This window comes from Halichoeres trimaculatus, unplaced genomic scaffold (assembly GCF_033239565.1).
Source record: "Halichoeres trimaculatus isolate MK-OKI-2021-1 unplaced genomic scaffold, fHalTri1.1 fHalTri1_scaffold_15, whole genome shotgun sequence".
In the NCBI taxonomy this organism is placed as follows: domain Eukaryota; kingdom Metazoa; phylum Chordata; class Actinopteri; order Labriformes; family Labridae; genus Halichoeres; species Halichoeres trimaculatus.
In genome coordinates, this window is record NW_027437193.1 from 23,787,842 (window position 1) to 23,810,323 (window position 22,482).

The following is a 22,482-nucleotide window of genomic DNA, read 5'->3' on the forward strand; positions in this document are numbered from 1 at the left end:
CCTACTGACATGACTCTGTATTGACTGCCAAGCCAAGTCACTACAGATTATGCTCCCAAAACAAGAAGTCCCTTCTTTAGACTGTTGTAGAAAGATAATTTGGGTATCCATCAAAATCTTAGAGAAGTCTTCTGTTTGGTAAAGCTCTGTTCAGATCTGCTGTCCATTAACCATTTCTAATTGTATTTTAGATCAAATCAGCTGTCTCTAAGAAGCAGATATGCTTTTTGATTTGACAGTTCACAACACTGGCAAATACGATAATTTTGTCAATTGGACTGATGATTAAATGTAGTCAGCAAAGTGAAACAGAATTCCATGTCTAAATCATGTTAGTTTCTCTTGTCAAGAGAAGAAACAAAGTATGTGACTCTTATCCAAAAAGGCAGCTTTAGAAACTGTATGCAGCCATTGGGGTGATTTTGATCAGCTGAAAGCATGTTTCTACTTTCAGACATTGGATAAACACAGCCTTTGATACAGAGTGTTAAACATTGCTCATCATGATCATCATAATCAGATCACTTAGTTCTTCACAGATCAGCCAGGTCAGAACAAGTTCAGCAGGTCCATTAAACAAGAACTGCATGTTTATTCCACATAGTTACAGTAACTCATACTACAGCAGAGGAATGTGAAAGTTAATCAACTAGAAGAGAATTCACTAATACAGACTCTGAAGCAGGTTACAACTGCACAGAATGATCAACGTCCCAGGAAGAGCACATACTGAGATCTTTATAAAACTAAGAGGCTCTAGCTTTAACAGAAGTTGACATACTTGATGTTCAAGTACATAATGTTCACAATCAAAATCCCCTATGTTCACACATCATTAAATGCGTCGGCAGGATAGGAGTTGCCTTGAAACATTTCTTACCCTAGGTTGATATGTCATGGGTGTGTCTCCATGTGTAGCACAAAGCCAGATAACAGTCTCTTGTTTGTTTGCTGCCTATAGGGCTCCATTGTAAACTGGAATCAAATGTCATCTGATGAAAAAAACTATTTTAACTAATTTTGTTGAATTCAAAACAAAGACAATACGTAATTACTAAGCAAGAACATCAATCAAGTTATCTAGTCAGTTTCCATAATCTAGATGATAGTGTTTCATAAATTTCAGTTTGAGATACAGGACCAGTACGTTTGTGCATGTGAAGCTGAAGCCAGGCATCTGTTACAAATCAGCTCTATTCCTCCTTTAATCCAGAGAAGTGAGATTTATAAGATGAGCGGGTGAATAGAGTTTAAGCCTATGCTTGGCACGTTACAGGATGTTTACACTTTTCCAGAGTCTGGAGCGGCCATATGCACAAAGAGTACTCCAATGAAATGATATGACGTGGATTTTAACCCGAAGACAGGGGCAGGAAAGTTTTATGAGAAGTGTAGTCTCAGGCTGGAGCAGGAAGTGAGGAGGGGGTTAACAACATGCAGAAGTGGTCTCTTCAGAGACAGGTCCTCTTTGATAGCTGCTGGAAAGAAACACAATTAGGCTCATCATCTAGAAACTGGAATTTATAAACACAGCCCTGAGCCAGATTTTGGATGCACCATCAAACCAGTACAGAAAAGAAAGGTGTGCTATCTAGATAGCTATGAGCACATTAGCAATGTAGAGAAAAGAAACTGAAACTTAAGTATCAATCTCATCACCCAAGTATTGATCAATACTGATCACAACGTTGGCATCAATATATTAATATGTAGATTAATTTGCACACCACTACTCATGAAAATATATTATTTTTTTAAATGAATGGATCAAAGAGCCACACACTGAAAGGCAAAGAGCCGCATGTGGCTCTCGAGCCGCAGGTTGGCCACCCCTGCTTTAGAAAGAGAAACACATTTTTATGGGTAACAATAACATCATGTAAAAAAATGGTATTTTTAAACAGTTATCTGTGGCTGTTGATCTTTAAACCATTCAATATTAATATATAATACCATTAGCCAGAGTCCAAGGTCTTACAGATACCACAGTTATCCTGTCTGAATATCGGCTGGTCATGCAGGTGACCAAACAGAAGGACAAGAGAAATGCAGTCATGTTTTTGCAAGTTGCAGGTAGCTTTACTGAAGACAAAAATACAACTCTGTACACAATTTGTCAAAGCTGAAACACACACAAGATAAAGAAATCAACATGGATCCCATGAATTAAAGCTCCTGGGAAGAAATTTTGGTTTGTGTTGATTCTGATGCCCCCTTGTGGACAAGAGGTACCTCAAGTCTCTTTGCTAACTTTATTGTATGTATGTGTAAGTGGTGTTTTCTAGTGCAATATCTCATCCCCTATGTACAGTCAGTGTATCATTCAGGCTGTTTACGCAGTGTGTTATCACTTCAGTTGACACATAGCCCACTGCAGCTGTTTCAAGAATAGAAAATTAATCTGTAGAATAGTCAGTCCACTCCCTGATGTGTTTTTTTTTTATTTTATTTTTTAGTTTATACAGAAGCATCTGTATTGATATCAGTCTGTTTGATGACTGGTTGAAAACATTACACAGGAGCTTTAATATTGATTTTATGTACAATATATTCCCTGAGATAAAAAAAAAATCAAACCAACCTAAAATCTTTACAGTTCATTTTCTTTACAAATTTATCACTTTACTTTTGTGCAAATTTAAAAACAGAAATAGTGATATCTCCAAGACAACAATCAAATCACAGGAAAAGGAATGAAAAGACACAAAGTACCTCAATAAAGAAAAGAGACAGGTTAGAGTAATACATGTCTGTCACAAGGATAGGTCCCACAGTGTGTTAAAATGTTATTTTTAGCTAACTGTTAGTTCCATTGATTGCACGTAAACGCCATCATACTTTTCACAATGCAACATCTGAGTGTCCATATTGTTGAAATGATGTTCATTTTCACAGTCTTTTGGATTAGATTAGAAATGCAGAGAGGCATGTGACTAATACTGGAGGATGCCCACTCCTCCTGCACTCACATTCAAACCCACACATGCAGACGCACACACTGTCAGTGATAAACAGATGCTCTGTTCAGGGTGCTGATTCCAAAACAACTCTTTTAAGACCTCAATATTTTTTTTTTAGTTAAAAACATGGCTTAATTTTGGCACTGTTATACAGTTAAAAGCCCCAAAGTGAACTAACAGTGGTGCTGTTGGTGTTGATGTGTGTGATTGCAGTCCCCATCATGTTTGTGATCTTCGTCCAGTAGTTTTAACATCACCTGTATGACAGCCTGAAGGGCTCTGCCCAGCTCCTGGCTGCTGTATGGTTTTTCCAGAGGAGGTACATGGATGAAGGCAGAGCGACCCTGGCCCAGATGCAGAGAGGTGTAGTAGGTGTAGTCACATAGATATCTGCAAGAGAGACACAGGATGGATGTTAACCCCAATATATATTGCTAGGCACCGCCCTGTTGGCTATGGCTGCCTTTTGCAGCTTCTCTTTCTTGTTATTTTTCCATGGCTGCATTGTTTACATGTAAACTCAGCTATTAGCAGCCAGTACCATGTCAATGCTAACTGGTGCAAGGCCTGATGTCTTCCCACAAGGTGAGGACAAGGAGGTGAGGACGACGTGCTGGGTCTCAGGTGTGAGCTAAGAAGTGACGATATGGACCTGTCCTTCCATCCATCATTATTGGGAACGTAAGATCTATCTCCAAAAAGATGCACAAGCTAGCTGTGCTAACCCAGCAAAACAGAGGGAATACCAGAGGGCAGAGTAGCATCATGCTATTCACAGACATGGCTAACGGAGCTAACATCAGACACCAACGCCACATTGGAAGAGCTTCACCTGCTGCGAGCAGACAGGATCCAGGAGACTGAGACTGAACAGACTGCTGAAGAAGCTCAGTCCTGGACCCTGTGGAGGTGGAGGCTGGCTGAACTGGACAATGATGGACAAGCTGTCATCATCTATTTTCTTATGGACCTTTTTGCACTTTCTATACACTTTCTTACTTTTGGTTTCTTGATTGCTGCTGTGACTTCAGTTTTGTTGTACTTGTTACAATGACAACAAAGTTCTATTATTTTCTAGATATATGGGGTTAGTATCACACCAATGGTAACCATTTCTTTTAATATTTATTTCGTTTATTTTTATGTAGAATGTGCTGATGTATATTATAGTTTCACTGACTATAACACAACACGTTATACTAAAATGATCATGTGTTCTTTGTTACATAATTAGATTTAATCTATTTTGTACACAACAGGCTATTTTCTCCATCAGCTCTAGTTTATCCAGAGCAGGAATGAAAATCAGATTTAAATGTCTGATAGCAGATGATTACATTATTTTTGCTGCAACTTTTTTCCCTCTTTAGTGAAATTTATTGAAAAACAAATGATTATTTAAGTACTGTCACTATACTTTCATGAGTGCTTTCAGCAAACCATTGATACTTTTCTATTCTATTCTATTCTATTCTATTCTATTCTATTCTATTCTATTCTATTCTATTCTAATCAGTGCACTTTTGGATTTTATCCCTCCTTACCATAGAGAGTTCTGAAAGTAGAATCATGTGAACAAATGAACATGCAAATTCATTATATTAAAGATGGCTGGGTTCTATAAAGCTACCCTAGTACTGATTCGTTTTTGAGCCATTGTTCATGTGCCGTACCTAAGCTTTTTTTTCTCCCCACAGACATTTTTCTTAATTTCTTTTAACTCAAAATATCTGATATGCTCATGTCAGATGTGAATAAAGTGTATGCACTTAAGTGTTTTTAAGTAACTTTTCTTACCTTCCAGCATCTTCAGACACAGAGAAGGAGACCCCCGAGCCCGAGTCATTGACCCTCTTGCAGACTGTCTCCATATCGAGGACAGAGTGTATACACTCAGGACCATCCTCAATGCAGCACTGGGAAGCTGGGCAGAATCTGCAGTTGTCCCGCCGTTTGTAGCCCTTGTTGTGCCCGCATTGCTCCAGAGTGATGGTGGTGGCCAAGCCCGAAACACCCACATGGACCACCAACTGCTCCCAGGACCCCAAATTATAGGAGAGGCAGAGGTCAGTTAAAGCTCTTATTTTAATTTGCAGATATAAAGGCTGTTGGGAATATGGTGAAATGTTACCTAAAATGATGTAGACATTATGAATTTTAATATAACAAATTTCACATCACATCAGATACACTGTAAACCCAGATACGTTAAGTTTACTTGAAAATTGCTTTTAAACCGGTTAAAAACTAAAAAATGAAATAAGTTAATTTAACTCAACATCTTGAGTAGTTATGATTATTATGGAAAATCATTCAACTGAATGTCTTTAATAAAATAAATCTGATGCTTATTTGTTACAAATTAAAATATTAAGTAATGTTAAAAAATGTTGCATATCACTGTAAAACATAATAAGTTGACCTTACTCAAATCTGAAAGATGTGATATCAATAAATTTGCCTTATGAACTAAGTAAATGTAATAATAAAAAATTGAAGCAGATCTGAAAAACTAAATTAAATAACATTTTAATGAACAGCTGGGTCTCATATCCACAGCGTTCCCTCCTCACTCATGGTTACAAACGCCATCACAACAAAAATCAGCTCTAATTTTATAACTCTGGTAACCGTGAGTGAGGAGGGAAGGCAGTAAATATGAGTCCCTGCTGTTCATTGAAATATTGTTCTTCAGGGGGCACAGGTTGTCTGAGCCCCACGGCACTGACTGGTGGTCTGTGCTTCATGGCACGGGGTTTTGTTCCTACTGACTCTTGCAGTGTGTGTTTAATGGTTGATATATTTATAATTGAAAATTTTGACTGGAATTCTATGCTATTTAGGCCAATTTTGAAAATGTAAAAAGGCAAATTTATTTATTTTTGACACAGCCAGTCCACACCACATAGAGCATGGACAGCTAATCAATGCCACAAAGAGCACAGACAGCTGGTCCATGCTGTGACGCACAGACTAACAGTCTGTAAATTACCACAGTCACAAACGAATGATTTTAAGTTAAAAAAAAAAAAAAAAAGTTAAATCTACTCAGAAATCATCAGTTTCAACACTCAGAAAACTCAGACATTTGAGTAAATTAAACCACACTAACAAGTTTTAAGTTTTCATAGCTTAATCCAATTGAGTTATTCAAACTTTGGGGTTTACAGTGACATTTTTCTGATATATCAGAAAAATGTCACACTTCAGTGTGTTTTTATGTGCTGTGTAGTGTATTCTCTCTCATACCTGAGGTTGGTGCTCTTTCCATAGAGATGGCAGGAGGGTCTGAACAGCCTGGTATTCAACAGGCACCTCACACACATGGAGATCTACTGCCTCACCTAGACCTAATTTCTCCAGTTCCTGTGAGCATAGACAGCATACATATTCACTTCATTTATGGGTTAAATGTCTTTTACAAGCCTGGGTTAAACAAAAATTCAGGGAGAACGGCATAAACACTGAAAATGTCAGTAAAAAATACACGACTGTATACTTGAATGCATATTTGCCCAAAGCCTGTAGAACAAAAGAGCCTGACAGGCACCTTTGTTAATCATGAACAACCTGATTAGTGAGTACCTGCACTGCCACCCAGCTGGAGTTCACTGCATGCTCACCAAAAGGCTCAAAGCCTGCAGAGAAGATAGGAAATAAATCAATCAGGATTCATCACTGCAGTGGTGGTACGCAGAGCAGGAAAGAACACAAGGGAGACAGTGAATATCTGACACATGTGATAAGAGTGAATGTAAAAAAAAAAAGGGGGACTTTTAATTCAGAGTCTAAAGGTTGCATCAAGTTAAACATTAATTTTGGTTAGTCATGAGTGATCTCAGAACTGGAGCAGAGGATTTGTCCCTCAGAATAAAATATTTTCTGTGCTACAAAACCAAAGCAGGTGTTGTCTTTGTTGCATTATATAAATGAACCAGCAAACAAAATTTAGCAACTGTGCTCAACATAAATCACATCAAAACTTAAACACAAATGTATTATTTCAACCAGGACAGCTGTGCAGCTCAGATGCAAGGAAAACACTCCATGAGCTTTAACACCACTCTAGTGACAAAAAGAAATAATTTAAGACATAATTTTCCCTCCAATCATCCATTCATACAAAAACAGCTCACCTGTTACTACCACTTTCTTCTTATTGTCCATTCTCCTCTGTTTTTAGAGCAGGGACTGTCATAGAAGAAGAGGATCAGATACCCTAAACAGGAACCCTGGATTGTCTGAGCGAGTAATGTCTTCTTCTGAATCACAGCTGACAGGAAGTGACACACCATATCCAGATAGGTCATACTGCCATCTACTGTTGGGGCATGTAAGATTCATGAAACTGTTCCTCATAGTGCTGGATTTGTTGTCAAGGGGGAGGAGGAAGACTCATTAGCTTGTGCTCCTTCATCTCCAAAAGACAGGTTTTGGAGGAGAATGAGGGCTGATGATTTTGCTGTGTTTAGGTGCAGCTGAATGGGAATTTGTGAAACCAAACATCTGCAATCATAGATTAAAGGTGAGGAAAGCCAACCTGATGATTCAAATATGGTCTATATGAGCGTTCAGCCTCTAACTAGCTGCTCCAGTAGTTTCACAGGGCAGCTCCCAGGTGTGAATGTGTGCTCTGTAGCAGCGTGTGTGACACAGGGCGTAGCTGGAAGTATGTGTGCCCTGTTAGCTTCACCCAGGAGACTTAAAGTCAAAGGACACTTCTCACAAACTGAAATCTTACACAACCTCTGACACCCTTCATTGCCTGAGTTGAGAGCACTAATCTTTTCATGGTGTTTACATGCAGGCACAGCTAAATCCAATATCATACCACTGGAATGGTAATCCTTTTTTTTTTTTTTTTTAATTCTCAGTGCTCTGTGTTGTCCACACCCTTGGGTTGAAAAATGACTCACACATTCTGGACACTGCACCCTGTGTGGCTCCGAACTGGCACATTGAAGATAATATGCTCCTTACAGGGTGGAGATATTTTTCATTTTCTTGGTAGAAAAGGTGCCTCCACGGTGACAAAATACACATTGATTTCTGCCTCCTCACACACACACACACACACACACACACACACACACACACACACACACACACACACACACACACACACACACACACACACACACACACACACACAGACTGTAACACCTCCTCCGACCACCTACACAACCTGCACTGCAGTCGGTAACAGCTTCTTCTCCTCCCTCAACCCATTCACCTTCCTCTATTTCTCTCTCCGTCTTGCCTGCGTCACTTGCTATGTCAGTGTTGCCATGGTAACTAATGATGCCCTCTCTCCTGTGTGGTGCTGATGCAGACAGTCTGCTGACGTCCTCACTGTGAATGGGTGGAATAACAATATTCTACTGTAGCTTAAAACCCAGGGCTGTGCTCTGTGGCTAAATGTAATGGATATCTACTATGTGACTGTCTTTAACAATCTGAATGTCTGTAATTCAATTCCATTTTTTCTGCTCTTTTATTAACTTTCACACCATTCTGTTGTATACTCATCTGCAGTCAGTGTTTTGCAAAGTGCTTCTGGTGTAGTTTTTTCTTTTTAAAATCAATTTTTATAGTCCACAATGTTCTACTCTCTCTTGTATGGGGGCTGCAATCCAGTTCATTTTATATACGTGTCATATTTAACAATATAGTAAATCAGGTATTAAATAGCATAGCATAGTAAAGGAAAGCATAGTAAAGCATTGCATAGCAAAGTAAAGAAGTACAGTAATGTATAGTACAGTACAGTTCAGTACAGTACAGTACAGCATTGAATAGTACAGTACATAGTATAGTATAGTATAGTATAGTATAGTATAGTATAGTATAGTATAGTATAGTATATGTAATATACTATAGTATAGTGTAGTATAGTACAGTATAGTACATGTTGTTATAGTATAGTATAGTATAGTATAGTATAGTATAGTATAGCATAGTATAGGTTAGCATAGTTTAGTATAGAATAGCAAATATTAGTATAGTACTGTATAGCACAGTATTGTATAGTATAGTATAGTGTAGTATACATTAGCATAGTACAGTATAGCATAGTATAGGTTAGCATAGTTTAGTATAGTATAGTACATGTTAGTATAGTATTGTATAGCATAGTATAATATAGTATAGTACACATTAACACAGTATAGTAAAGTATAGAACAGTACATGTTGGTATAGTATAGTATAGTATAGTATAGTATAGTACAGTACAGTACATGTTTGTATTGTATAGTATAGTATAGTATAGTATAGTACAGTACAGTACATGTTTGTATTGTATAGTATAGTATAGTACAATACAGTACACTACTGTATAGTATAGTGAAGTAAGGTAAATTCTAGCCTTCTCTTCACTTGTTCTTGTTTTATGCTCTGTTCAGTCCTGTAGTCTGAGATGGTTGAAAATATCTGGTATAGTTTTAAGTTTAGTTTCATCTAGTCCAGAATAGCCAGGTAAAACATTTGAATATAGTTATGTAGTTTAGTAGAGTCTTGTAAATCTAGAATCTAGACAGTTTACCAGTGCCGTGCAATCGTCTATTTACAGGTCTGGTTTCTTTCTATTCTAGTCTGGACTTATTCACTAGTATATTGAAGGGCAGTGGTGTATTTATTTAACAGTAGTCTTGTCAGGTAGAATTAAGTATGTTTCAGTCTTGTTAACTGTGTAATTTTATCTTATTTGTGTCCTGTGACTCTTATAGATCCTTTATTAAATCATTTATTTTGTATTGTTCTATTCTTTTGTCCTGACACAGGTCCTCTGTTAAGCAATGATCGATTACCGTTTCAAATAATGTGATGCTTTTCTCTTCACTTCATTTCAAGAGTATTGCTTCAGTTGGTCAGTTCTATGTTGTATTGGTTTTACTCTTATTTTCTGTTGATATCGGTTTGTGTTTTATTCTATTTGATTCTAATAATAGTCACCTGTTAGCTTTGAATCCATAATACTCTATTTTGATTAATAGATTCATTTGCTGAAGGCTACTCTCCTGTTCAACAGTGTCCCAACCCATCTCTCTTTATTACATTTTCATCCTTCTATTCAGCCAAACATTTGAACAGCTGATGTAAACTTTCCTCTGAATGTTCTGTGTTGGCCATAACCATTAAAACCATAAAAGCACAGCGTGTTTGTTTTTCAGCAGCAGACATTTCACTAGTTAACCTTTCCACATGCTTCCTACAATCACTGAAAAACACAGGGTTTCCTCATACGACTGTCACTGTTTCCTTCCCTTTCTTACTTTATGCTCAATTTCCCCAGAAACACTTTCAGAACTCTTTGAAACACCTCCTAACAAGTTTTGCAAGAGTACTGAACGCTGCCATTGATGTTCAAAGAGCTGGAACAGGAGGTACTGCTGTGGTTAGGATTGGAAACTTGAATTCTCATTGAATTGAACCCAAGTTATGAATCCGAATTGGTGCTCTTTTTCTGTTCTTTTCCATTTTAATATATTCTACACTTCACAATCCCAGTTCAGGAAACTGTTAAAGGCACATTCAGTCTCAGGAGTAGCTCCATTGTTCTGCCTATTAAAATCTAAATCAAACTTAAAGTTGTTGCATTATTTTCTCAAGTCTTTTAAAAACACCTCAGTGAGAGAGTTAAGGAGTGTTTCTGTAAAGCCTGTTCCTCTGTTCCTCCTTCCCTTGGCCCTCGCCTCTCACACCTTCCCCGCCCAGTCTCTGCTCTCTTTTGGCGACCCTGAGCTTTTTTATGCTATGACATCAAACCACAATGCATTGCACTGTTTGTAGTTTACCTAGAGTCTCCATGGCAATAAAGACCGGCTCGGCCCCTTATTCAAATTGAACCGGAAATCAACGTCATTTTGGGCCAATCTCCGCGCTCTGGAGTGACATAATGGAATTTTTAGGGCTAGAAAGCGAGCGAGGTCTGGCGCTGCGCATAGCAGTCGTGCCATCGGGAAAAGACAATCTCATCCACGCGCAGGAGAAACATCAGAGACCCTCAGGCAGTACAGCTCAAATGGTCGTCTGTTAAAGTGACCTAAAGTGAGAGGAAACGGGATTATAGAGGAACACGGATCGGCTGATTTCCTCACGTTTGGATGTTACTGCTCCATAATCTTCAATGCGTAATGTTCAACACTCCCTCGTGTGAGGGTGTAGAATGGAAACAAGTCTCTACCCAGGCACCGTGGTGAATAATCCGACGGTCTCCAGCATCTACTCTCACAGCACGATGATGAAGAAAGACATTAATCTGAACCTGGATGACCAGAACCCCGGACTAAAACAAAACCCGCTCCGAGACACAGACGGACTTCTTAACTCACCGGACTTGGGACTCTTGAAACTAACCACTCCGGATCTGGAGCGCCTTATTATCCAGTCAAACGGTCTGGTCACCTCCTCCGGCAATAACCCGACCTCCCAGTTCCTGTACCCGAAGTCGGCCAGTGACGAGCAGGAGTTTGCGGAAGGCTTCGTGAAGGCGTTGGAGGATCTTCACAAACAGAACCAGCTGAGCGAGGCGGGGTGCGTCTCCGTGGACAGACTGGAGCTGCTCGGATCGTCCAACACTGTGGGGTCCTCTGGGCTCCAGACATCAGAACTCCCCGTGTATACGACTTTGAACGGGTACGCCGCCAGCCCTCTCGGGGCAACCACACTCAACTACGCCACGGACACCGTCCCCTTCCCGCCGCCTCCGTCTCATCTAGCCGGCGCGCAGCAACAGGCGGCGGCTGCGGCTGCGCTGTCACGACTCCAGGCTACCGGCGCGGTGAAGGACGAGCCGCAGACCGTGCCCGACATGCAGAGCTTCGGGGACAGCCCCCCTCTGTCTCCCATTGACATGGACAACCAGGAGCGCATCAAGGCGGAGAGGAAAAAGCTGAGGAACAGGATAGCTGCCTCCAAATGCCGCAAAAGAAAACTGGAGCGGATCTCTCGGCTGGAGGACAAGGTCAAGAGTCTGAAAACGCAGAACACCGAGCTGGCTTCCACAGCCAGCGTCCTCAGGGAGCAAGTGGCCCAGCTGAAGCAGAAGGTGATGAACCATGTCAGCAGTGGGTGCCAGCTTTTACCAAACCAGGTCCAAGCCTACTAAGACCCCAGTACTGGATATTTTTACAGCTCTAAAATCTGCTCTGATGCAGGCCTGTGCTTTACGGGACTTTAGTAACCTTTACTCCTTATCAGAGTCTTGATATGAGGTCACTGCAAATGCACCATGCAGATAAAGCCTTCAAGTGAGAGAGAAAACAGACATATCCTTTAACCAGTAAAACAGGCCAAAGTGTATTGGAAATGTAGCTGCAGGTAAATGTGCAGCCTCTGATCATGCATGAACATGTGGCAGTGTTCTGCAGCAAACAGACTCATGTAACTGCCCTTTGTTTCTTTCTTTAATGTGGGAAGCCTTGTAGCAAACAGCTATCCGTTGGACTCTTTGTGAAGGATAGCATTAATCATTGTGTGTGTAAGCTGGACAATCTCAGTCGAGTGCAACCAAACACCAGGGTGTCACCAAGTGCTGTCATCCAACGTGTAATATACTGCCTTACTTGTTTACAAGCACTTAGCTATGACAAATATATATTTTATTTACTGAAACATTTCTTATTTTACATGTCTTACTTCTTGTATTTGTTCTGCCAAATTGAACGCTGCATGTCTCGTCGCTTTTATGTACAGCAACTGTATTTCTCATTATGATGGCTGCTGTCTAGTTGCCACCTCCATGAATGTATGTGTATGTGCTGAGAAACCTTGTATCATGTGTAACAGACTTTAAAGTCTCTACCTGACATTTATTAAATTCACTACATTACCAAATCAAGCGGTCTGCTTTTTACTGCCTGTGTGACAAAGACAGAGAATAAGTAAAGTCATACCTTTACAATCACCTTCTCTTTAGCAGGGATGTTGCATTAAGTGCAGAGGAGAGCTGAACCAAACCATAGATGGTCAAACTGCTGTAAAGGGAAGAAAACAAGACATTATTGCAGTCTCATGCCCTCTACTGGGCACACAAACTCTGAAAACATTTATCAAAGATCACATGAGCACTTCTTGTAAATCACTGCGCTTTAGGAAGAAATGTTCACAACACAAAACTCCAGCTTTAAGAATTTGTTTATTGATTTGTTATTTTAGCAAATCTGGCATTACAGAAGTACAGCACAATTCACACAACTAAATAACCGGCAGGGGAGAAAATTTCCTATTTACAAGGACTGTTTCTGACGGGTAGAGACGAGGAGGAGGGGGAGGAAGATTCAATAGGATCAATATGTTTTCCTAAGTCACAGGAAAGTTTACAGCTGTAGCAAAACACAATAAATAAAGTAACATAAAAATTAACTTACAAGTCAAAAGTCAACAAATGCAGTATGTAATAACTATTTTAATGAAGTGTTCAAAGTATTCAGATTCCTTTCTAAACTTTTTACCCTTTTTGAAACTTCTGTAAAGAGCAAGAAAACTACCTGACTGGTTTTTCAGTGCAAGGCTAGCAAACGCCAACAAGAACAAAAACGCTCCTTTTTGGCTCGAAATGTATCGTCTGGATCTCTTTGGAAAAGAATAATAATCAATGCAGCCTCTATACAAACTGTACATTCACACACCCGAGCACAGAACTCGTATGAAAAACCTTCAGCAAGATTGTACGTTGCTGATTTTTTTGGGTGTGGAGGGAAAAAACTGCTATTGCTCTGTGAGAACAGTCTTACCAAGTCTTAAAAGCTACACAACTGATATCAAAAGACAAACAAACTTCTCGATAAAGCCGCGCTGACATGATAAGAGATTCTTACACTGGAATGTTTAACTTTCCTCTTGAGGAAGCATCTGAAATTTTTTTCTTCCTCACTGTAAACACAAACATGTTTTAAATTTTAAAGCTGGGGCGGTTTAAGCAGTTGAATACTATCGAACAGCTTCTTAAAAAGCAGAGTGCAGATTGCAATGCATCATCTAGGAGGAACAAAATCTCAAAATAAATTAAGTTACATGTAATACAAAATAAATATATGATATATTGAAAAAAACTTAAGTGTTGAAGATATTTTGCATGCCTCAGCTGATCTGTGATTGCAAGACATACTGGAGGTTTGGTACTGTACACACGAGCAGACAAATCCTTAGCATCAGAGAAATAAAAGTCACACTTTGACATTTAACATGCTTAAAAACATCATGTTTCCCCCCAGAACGTACGGATGGAGTATTTTCTACCATATCATAGGAGATGGTGGATATGTGTTCTACATGTGCTCACGTATGCCGTCTAGTGAGTGCATGTTTCACACTGTATACAGTGAATGAAAGCACATACGATGAGAAGGGGCCACAGGCTTCACACGTGAAACCTTCAGCTCTATGGTACCTCTGAGAGGAGAGACTGTGGAACAGCTGGGTTTTAACTTGAGATAACAGCTCATACAAACAACCATCCAGTCAACCAGAACCAGTTAAAAACATCAACAACATGCACATCCCACTGATGCACAGGCAGGAATCCAATATTCTAAATTATTAAATTATATTATATGTTAATTAACTATGTATATGTTACATATGCACCATAAAATGCTTATCTTTTAGAAATTTACACACTCTTTTTGTGTTAAAAAAGTAAAAATAATGATAATAAAAAAAAGGTCCAAAAATGAACAACTTTCAGATGCTGTGCAGCATCTTACACTGGTTCAACAAAGCAACTGAAACTGCCAATCAGTTACATAAAAAAAAGAAAGAAACTGAAGATGTGGGAAAGTGTCTACGTGTCTAGCAAACTGATATGCAGAATTTTTTCAATTAAAATTACAAGAAAGAAACTTTCAGTGACCGCTTTAGACATCAGAGTTGGTCCATAATTACCCGGAGCTCAATCACAACACTCAGGAATGACCAGAGGTTTAACGTCCTCAAAACAACGCACAATCATTTTATAAACATTAAAAACAAACAGCATCTCTATCCACAGCAACAAACATACTACTGATATCCAAATGGACGATTTGAAAAAAAATCGGAACTGATTGAAGTCATTAAGGTTGAGGCTTTGAACTCTAAACTGGAGCAGGGAGTGATCGCTTCAATATCCCTTTTTTTAGAAAACATGTTTTCATGATTGAAACCTGCAGCAATGTCAATACGTTGTAATAATTCTGTTTTAATACAGTATAGTGTTGATTGAAAGAGAAAGACAACTTGGGATGTTCCTCTGTTGATTGTTCGTCATATCTTTGATGCTGCAGTAAACCACAGTTTAAAGATGATAGCTCAGAAAATCACCAAACTCAAAGTGTTTCAGGTTTTTGGTAAAGTGAGATATGTGGAGAACGTAAGCAGCCAGGTTGTGTTTCTCTGTGTGGCAGTGTTTGGGTGCGATACACTTGTTTGTACTTGAAAGTAAGAAAGAAAAAGTGAGAGACAAACCAAAAAAATCGTAAACTTGTGTGTAGATACACGGACAGTAAACAGTGTGTGTTTAACAAGCACAATCCTGAGTAGACCTCTGCGGCTGCTCGTTGAGCTGTGGCCCCTGTTTGGCTCCAGTGACGGTCGGGTCGTTGCTGTCCAGACTCTCTGTCATCCTCTCGCAGATAATGTCCACCAGCCGCTCAAAGGTCTGCTTCACATTAATGTTATCTTTGGCGCTCGCCTCGAAGTACTCGAAACCTGCCAGGACAGAGAGTCAGAGAGTCAGAGAGACCTCGGTGCCACTCATTGTTCTAATGTGGAGCTCATCCGGTTGATCCACTTATCCAATCATGTCAGGACACATCAGGACTACGGTAAGACAGGAAGCTCAAGCCTCAATTACCCTTCATGTGGGCAAGCATGTTTATAATCTGTATTCCATGTAACACTTCAGTTCATTTAATTGGTTGATAAAATTTCCACATCACTCTGTAAAACGCCAAACTCAACTAGACCATCTACTTTCCTCACTAAACACACTGTTGATTTAATGATTTTATGATCCCAGGAAAAAGAAGATAAAAATACACAACAGAAATTAGTCTCTGGATTCTTTCTGGTTCTACCAGGATTTAAACACTGTAGCTCAGACCTTTGTTTGAGCTAACACACAGTGCCATTTATGACCCAGGCAAAGCTGTTTTTGATCTACAACCCATTTAACCTGATTTGTTGTTCCATTATTTTTAAACGTGGTTATATATGATGTAATGTTAAGAGCTGGAACATCTTAAAATAGTGATGTACAGTGAAGAAAATAAAGACAAAAACATAAACACAGACATATATATATATATATATATATATATATATATATATATATATATATATATATATATATATATATATATATATATATATATATATATATATATATATATATAAGGGATGTTCCACAGGATACATACAGTTTCAATCAACAGTGACGGATCATTTTGGATGAAGACAGCACAGCCACTCTGCCATTGAGTCCAAATAAAACACAAACAACTTTCTGAGTTTAGAAATATTTTTTATAAATATTTAAAATATATATTAAAAGTGCACAATAAAGCTAGCAACTGTCAGCGTTTAAGTATTCTTTTTTAAGTTAATTCAAGCGCAAAATTAAAACAGTTAAACAGTAAACTCTCCCTGGTTCATTCATGTTGCCTGAACAGGACCTGGTGCACATTTGCCGTGGTGTTAAACCGCAGCAATTAGCAGCAACTAGTGGCGAGGAGGACTTACTTGATTCAAGATTTTTCTTGCCTAAGGTATCTGCTGCTGGTATCTGTACCCTTCGCGAGTACTGATACCTTGAAAAAAGGCTGGTATCGGCCCGATACCGATACCTGGAAGCAGCTTAACATTTATAATGTAGCCTTACAGGCTGCTGTAATCTGTGAATTTACATGTATTACACAAAAACTGTTATACAGCCATGTCTGGTCCAGGAACTTTGGACAGGGTCCAGTTCTTGCTGTTTGTTCTATGTATGACTCATATAGCACGTGCTGCAGGAGCAGGCACTGGGCAGGTACACACACAAACACTCACTCAATAAACGGTGTTACGTGCCCGACACTGTCAGAGCTCATGGAAGGAAAAATGTGTTTTTACAGACCGTAGCAGGCTTGTTATTCACAGCTGTTTTATGTTTACAATGTTGATGAACACAGAGTGGAGGGTTTCAAATCATGCTGCTGAAATGATTCAGCCCCTCATATCACAACAAGTTGGAATTCTATTTGTAAAAGCACTTCTAAATAGACTGAGGTTTATCCAACTACCACTGCTGTATCAATTATTCATAGAAATAGGTGTAGGGAAGCAAAAATTGAAAATGTCAGACTCATTGCTACGTGAGAGCAGAGAAGAGATGTTACAGACGTCTCTGGCCCCTCTGTAACATTTTGATCTCTCAAGGAAACTGAGAGATGCATGATCACAGAAATCCCCAATTCTGTCATTTGTATCACAGCGTTGAATGGGTTGAACAGCCAACTTATTAGCGATTAAATTTAAATTTCATTAATTCTTCCAGAAAGAGAAAAATACCACTGTTAGTTACACAACGGGCGTATGACAGTGGGTTTTGACCTGGCCAGTAGACTTACCCAGCTGTTCTGAGAGCTGCCGGCCCCTCTCTGCAGCCACCACTCGCTCATCCTCCATATCACACTTGTTCCCCACCAGGAGGACCTGGGCGTTGTCCCATGAGTACGTCTTGATCTGGGTTGACCTTGTATGCATAAACAGTAAATCATCTTCAACTTAAGCTCATTGAATCTTGGGAGCAACTATCATCTCCAACCCCTCACATGCAGTGATTTCAGGTGCCGCTTGATGAGAATAAGAATGGTAAAAAGCACCTACAAGCAGACGTGTTTCAAACAAGTGACGTTTTACAGGGTAACGTAAACCACTAAAACAGTTACAATTTTAACCTCAACAATCTGATGTTAGCATCTTTTCTGCTAGTTAATTTCTTATTCAACTTTCATGACTTCCAGATGTTGTAGAAAAACTGAGTTTGGCAAAGCAAAGAAAAAGAAAATACAAACAGACATCATTAGTAATTGTTTTTATCTTTTCATTCCCAAAAAAGTGCTAAATAACTGACTGCTTAGAAAATCAGTTCTTCGAATGATCTTTGTCATAGGTCTTAGAAATGCAGCTGCTAGGTTTAGTTCAGCAAAACAACATTTGGAGAGCGGAGTGAGTTTACTGAAAGAAGCTGAAAGGTTGGAGAGTTACCACCTTCACACACAAACACACACACTCAGTCACGCACCAGTCTTGAACAGCATTAAAGGACTCCTCGTTGGTGATGTCATACATGAGGATGAAGCCCATGGCTCCCCTGTAGTACGCCGTGGTGATCGTCCTGTAGCGCTCCTGACCAGCAGTGTCCTGCACAGGCACAGAGCAAAACCATCAACTCCAGCTGACGAAACTGTCATAACACTGACAAAACAGTTAAAGTTCAACAAGGTGGAAACACTCATCCACTGATGCTCCTGCTTCAACCGTGGTTTGAACATCCTCATCAATGTAGGATCAAATTAGCACTGTACTGAAATCCCTGGCACTGCAAATATAAATTGGTTTTGTTACACAGGATTGCCGCCCTGCACCTGCAAAGAATTTAGGACTGTGCACGTGTCTCCTGATGATTGCAGAGGTTTAGGATTCAGACAAAGCCCCCCAGAGCATTAGGTATTCCTCTGGTGTCACATGTAATAAGTGGTTGGTCCCAGGGTCGGGCTTTATGGCTCATGCTGAGAACACTTCAAGGAGATTGCTATTACACTGCAGATGAAGTGATTGTGGGGGCTGAAGGGGCCAGCTGAACAGCTGCTAATCATTAGAGCTACATGATAATAGAGGCCGCTTTAGTCACAGATGTTATTGGGCTCCATGAAAAAATGCACTTTTAAACCATCAGGCAGGCAGCTTGGAAATCTGCAATAAATCAACTTAATCATGTTTAGTTCATGCAAATCTTTTGCGTTCAGCACGCCGATGACCTTAAACAGTTTAACAGTGTGCAAACAATAAGTCTACAACTTTTCCAGAGAATTAGCTGTTTTCAATGTTTTCATCACAGTTAGCAGGGGGCTCTTTAGGTTATGGTATGCTGATCTGATATCAAAAGGCAAATGAAGATGCCCCCTTTGAATATGGGACACTTGACAGGACATTTTTTGGGTGTGAAAGTTTTGCTGACTAAACCGCCTGCGAAAGAGAAAACACACATTTCAGATTACTTGATGCAATTATTAATTTGATGCAGCTCTGCACCAAGGTTAAAATAGTTTTGGATAGTTTAAAATAGTTTTTTGTCATTATAGTTTAGTTTTAGTTAGTTTTGACATTTTTTTCCATTACAGTTTAGTTTTAATTAGTTTTAGAGCGGGCATTCTAGTTTTTATTTAGTTTTGATTTTTACAGCATGGCTTAGTTTTAGTTAACATTACTTACTTTAACTATTACAGATGCTCTGATTCATTGCTCCTCTACGTTTTGTTGCAGCACAGCGCACAGCCAGTCAGTGCAGTAAACAAGCTCGTCCCAGGACGTCGCTATGATGGTGCTGTGCGGCACTGACAACTACCTAAAACTGTCTAAAATTGGTTGGGAAAATGTGTCGGATTAATTTAAATCCTAAAGGCTATTTACATTGTCAAAAACTATAACTAAGGGAATTTTGTCTATCATTTTAGTTAGTTTCAGTTAGTTTTGTGAACACAAGATACAGTTTTAGTTTACTTATCGTTTTTGTTTTCTTTTCTAGTTTTTATTAGTTTGAGTTAACTACAATGTATTTTAAATTTTAGTTTTCGTTTCTAGTTTCGTTTTAGTTAACTATTATAGCCTTGCTCTGCACAGATTATCACGCATCAGAGTGAAATGAGTGCTCAATGCCTTTTCACGACTAGCGAAACGTTGGCCTCTGTAGTAACCACAGGGATGCATCTACATGTGTGTGTGGGCTTTCTTACCCAGATCTGCAGCTTTATCCTCTTGTCATTCCTGTAGATGGTCTTGACCTTAAAGTCGATGCCCACTGTGCTTACAAAGGCTGGTGTGAAGGAGTCGTCTGCGTAGCGGAAAAGGAAGGACGTCTTTCCCACGCTGCTGTTCCCAATGATGAGGATTTTGAACATATAATCAAAGTTCTGGTCTGAAGACTCTTTCTGTCCATATGTGGCATTTGCGGACGCCATCTAAGTAAAAGGTGATGAGGAAAAATAATGGTAATATCTCACACTAAACCACCACAAACTGCAGTTATAAAAAAAAAACAGCACTGAATTACCGCATTCACAGTACCTTCAAAAACCTATAATGTAAATAAACTAGACAAGTCCTTTGCAAACAGTTAAATCGTTTAAGAGGAAACTATTACTGCTCTGATATAGGACATATGATCAATTAACATGCCATCCATAAAAATTTAGCACTACTTTTCATCACACTTCATTTGTGACAGCTGGCCTTCAGATGGAGGGGATAGATCTACTTTTGTCAGTTGTTGGTCCATAATTGTAATCAGGGAAAACTTTTAAGATGTGAAACTACTGACATTGAGATACACCTGATCAAACCTCTTACATCATTCTGAGACATCCTCTGTGACGTCTTTCAGAGTGTTAACATCCAGTCAGCCAATACTGAGCTAGGGTACAGAAACAAAATTTGTCATGTCTAACATCTTGGTGTACAAGATTGTAGACAAGTCGAATAAAAAAAAAAAATCTTTGAATTTGATCGTTGAAATCCATAACAGACACCTGACTTGAGTGTCAGCTGAACTGAAATACATTTGTTTTACAATCTAAGATAAACAACAGCTGATGGGTTCAATTGTGTCTGTATTGTCAGTAGACTGGAGTCAGGTTACACACCATATGGTTCCTATGCAGTCCTGAGGTTTTATCAGGGAATAAAATAATTCAAGCGTTTGGCTAAGAAGCTGCGCAAACACAACCATCCAATACCTGCACCCAGCCCTGAATGTTTCCACATCTTGTCAATAATACAAGGAGTGCACACCTTCGCTACGCAAGATAACAGGGCGGAAGTACCAGGGCTTAGCAGGCTAAGCATCAGCTAAACTGACTATCCTTTCCCATCCAGGAGGACCACAGCGCTCGCTGACCAGCCAATTATAAATTACCGTGTGGTTAAACAAATTATGCCTTGTAGTTCATTAAGTGACAAAATGAGAAAGTATCATCACTTAGAGTGCCCTCTGAATATTATTTTAACACACCACACAATCCGTAATTTAAACGGCCTTTACCACATCCACTGTCCACTGGGGAGCTTATCAGTCGTTAGCCTGCTACTGAAGATGTTAGCAGCCTGAATATGACAGTCTTTATGTTAGCAACAGAAAAATCTAGAAAAAAATGTACGAAACGTTTTATTTTTTTTTATACACAAAAATAAAAAGGACTAGTCCATTGAGCTGATGCAGGAAATATTGACAAAAGGCATTTTTCAGCCGTTGGTACTGTAATCAACCGGGCTAGCACCGCTACCTTTAATGCTAACTCTGTGGACCGTTACTGATGTATAAAGTGGCAGCAGAAGCTAGCTAAGCATCCCAGCTATGTCAAATGAAGGTTACTCTTCCTTATTTACGCCCAAATATTCAGTCTAAATCCGAGATATGACACGCGACAAACACCCCACAGGCTGGCTGATGCAAATACTAAAGTAAATACAACAATGCAGCGAGCAATAGGAGCAGGGTTTACCTTGAAATGTGTGTTTTATCCTCGGCTTCACAGCAGCAGCGCCTAGCCCAGTGCCCAGCTTTGCACCTGCAGTAGCTCGTGCGTCTCTTGATTGACAGCCCCGGCATAAGCGGGTACAAACAGAGAGTAAGGATGACTGGCAGGACCAATGAGCAATCAGAGAAGAGGGTCCATCTGCCCATTCAATCTGAAAGCCCCGCCCCTGTGTGTTTTATAGATATTTTCATTTTTCAGTTCAGTTGTACACATAAAAACAAGCGGGAAATAAACAAGAACTAAAATACAGGTCAAAATAAGCAGCAGGATAGTTTCTGTTTATTTAGGGTTATTGTGCATTTGTTTCATAATTATCATAACAGATGCTTCAAAAAATCAGTTTTAGCTTTAGATTCTAGCTGGCTGAATTATACATTATTTTAGTATAATTTATTCTAGGTTTTTTTTTAACTGAAAAAAGTAATGGCACAGGGCTGACCTCTGTCAGTAGTAGGAAGGAGGAAGTATCTTACAATAGAAATACTTCAAGTGCATCATCCTTATCTTGTTCTTTTGTTTGATCTCCTTTTCTCTGCTGTTCCTGATTCATTTTGAAGTGCTTTTTAAAGCTATTAAAACACTCCGTGTTAACATATAAGGTATAGCGCCTTTGTAAAAATTTTGTTTTCTTGCTCCAAAAATAAACTGTCACTATAAAATGACAAAATTGGCAGTAGCCCTACCATGTAAAAAAAATAAACTCACTGCATCATAAGATAACTTGAAATATCTGTGATGAAAAAT

At 39.2% G+C, this 22,482-nt stretch overlaps 3 protein-coding genes across 3 annotated transcripts; 1 reads left to right on the plus strand and 2 right to left on the minus strand.

The window, feature by feature from the left end:
* Nucleotides 1–667: 667 nt before the first annotated feature.
* LOC141804378 (pyroglutamyl-peptidase 1-like) lies at nucleotides 668–7,546 on the minus strand. The gene is made up of 5 exons (XM_074688764.1): nucleotides 7,097–7,546; nucleotides 6,546–6,598; nucleotides 6,210–6,326; nucleotides 4,758–4,990; nucleotides 668–3,350 (listed from the first exon to the last, which is right to left on the minus strand). The coding sequence occupies exons 1-5, from the start codon at nucleotides 7,125–7,127 to the stop codon at nucleotides 3,134–3,136; spliced, it is 651 nt and encodes a 216-aa protein (XP_074544865.1). The 5' UTR covers nucleotides 7,128–7,546; the 3' UTR covers nucleotides 668–3,133.
* Nucleotides 7,547–10,857: 3,311 nt separating this feature from the next.
* Nucleotides 10,858–12,779, plus strand: LOC141804377 (transcription factor JunD-like). Its single transcript, XM_074688763.1, has one exon. The coding sequence runs from the start codon at nucleotides 11,127–11,129 to the stop codon at nucleotides 12,066–12,068; it is 942 nt and encodes a 313-aa protein (XP_074544864.1). The 5' UTR covers nucleotides 10,858–11,126; the 3' UTR covers nucleotides 12,069–12,779.
* A 304-nt stretch (nucleotides 12,780–13,083) lies between these two features.
* On the minus strand, nucleotides 13,084–21,834 carry LOC141804389 (ras-related protein Rab-3A-like). The gene is made up of 5 exons (XM_074688783.1): nucleotides 21,703–21,834; nucleotides 19,939–20,163; nucleotides 18,228–18,346; nucleotides 17,551–17,675; nucleotides 13,084–15,649 (listed from the first exon to the last, which is right to left on the minus strand). The coding sequence occupies exons 2-5, from the start codon at nucleotides 20,161–20,163 to the stop codon at nucleotides 15,459–15,461; spliced, it is 660 nt and encodes a 219-aa protein (XP_074544884.1). The 5' UTR covers nucleotides 21,703–21,834; the 3' UTR covers nucleotides 13,084–15,458.
* Between the last annotated feature and the right edge of the window lie 648 nt (nucleotides 21,835–22,482).

What these genes read in the sequence shown, in the direction of transcription:
- LOC141804378 (XM_074688764.1), bottom strand. Translation starts at nt 7,127, where the DNA reads ATGGACAATAAGAAGAAAGTGGTAGTAACAG. An exon ending in GAAGAAAGTGGTAGTAACAG is followed by an intron (nt 6,599 to 7,096) that starts GTGAGCTGTTTT and finishes TCTTCTCTGCAG; the next exon opens with GCTTTGAGCCTTTTGGTGAG. An exon ending in GGAAAGAGCACCAACCTCAG is followed by an intron (nt 4,991 to 6,209) that starts GTATGAGAGAGA and finishes TCCTGGGAGCAG; the next exon opens with TTGGTGGTCCATGTGGGTGT.
- LOC141804377 (XM_074688763.1), top strand. Translation starts at nt 11,127, where the DNA reads ATGGAAACAAGTCTCTACCCAGGCACCGTGGTGAATAATCCGACGGTC.
- LOC141804389 (XM_074688783.1), bottom strand. Translation starts at nt 20,163, where the DNA reads ATGGCGTCCGCAAATGCCACATATGGACAGAAAGAGTCTTCAGACCAG. An exon ending in GGATAAAGCTGCAGATCTGG is followed by an intron (nt 18,347 to 19,938) that starts GTAAGAAAGCCC and finishes GTGCCTGTGCAG; the next exon opens with GACACTGCTGGTCAGGAGCG. An exon ending in TTTAATGCTGTTCAAGACTG is followed by an intron (nt 17,676 to 18,227) that starts GTGCGTGACTGA and finishes TATGCATACAAG; the next exon opens with GTCAACCCAGATCAAGACGT.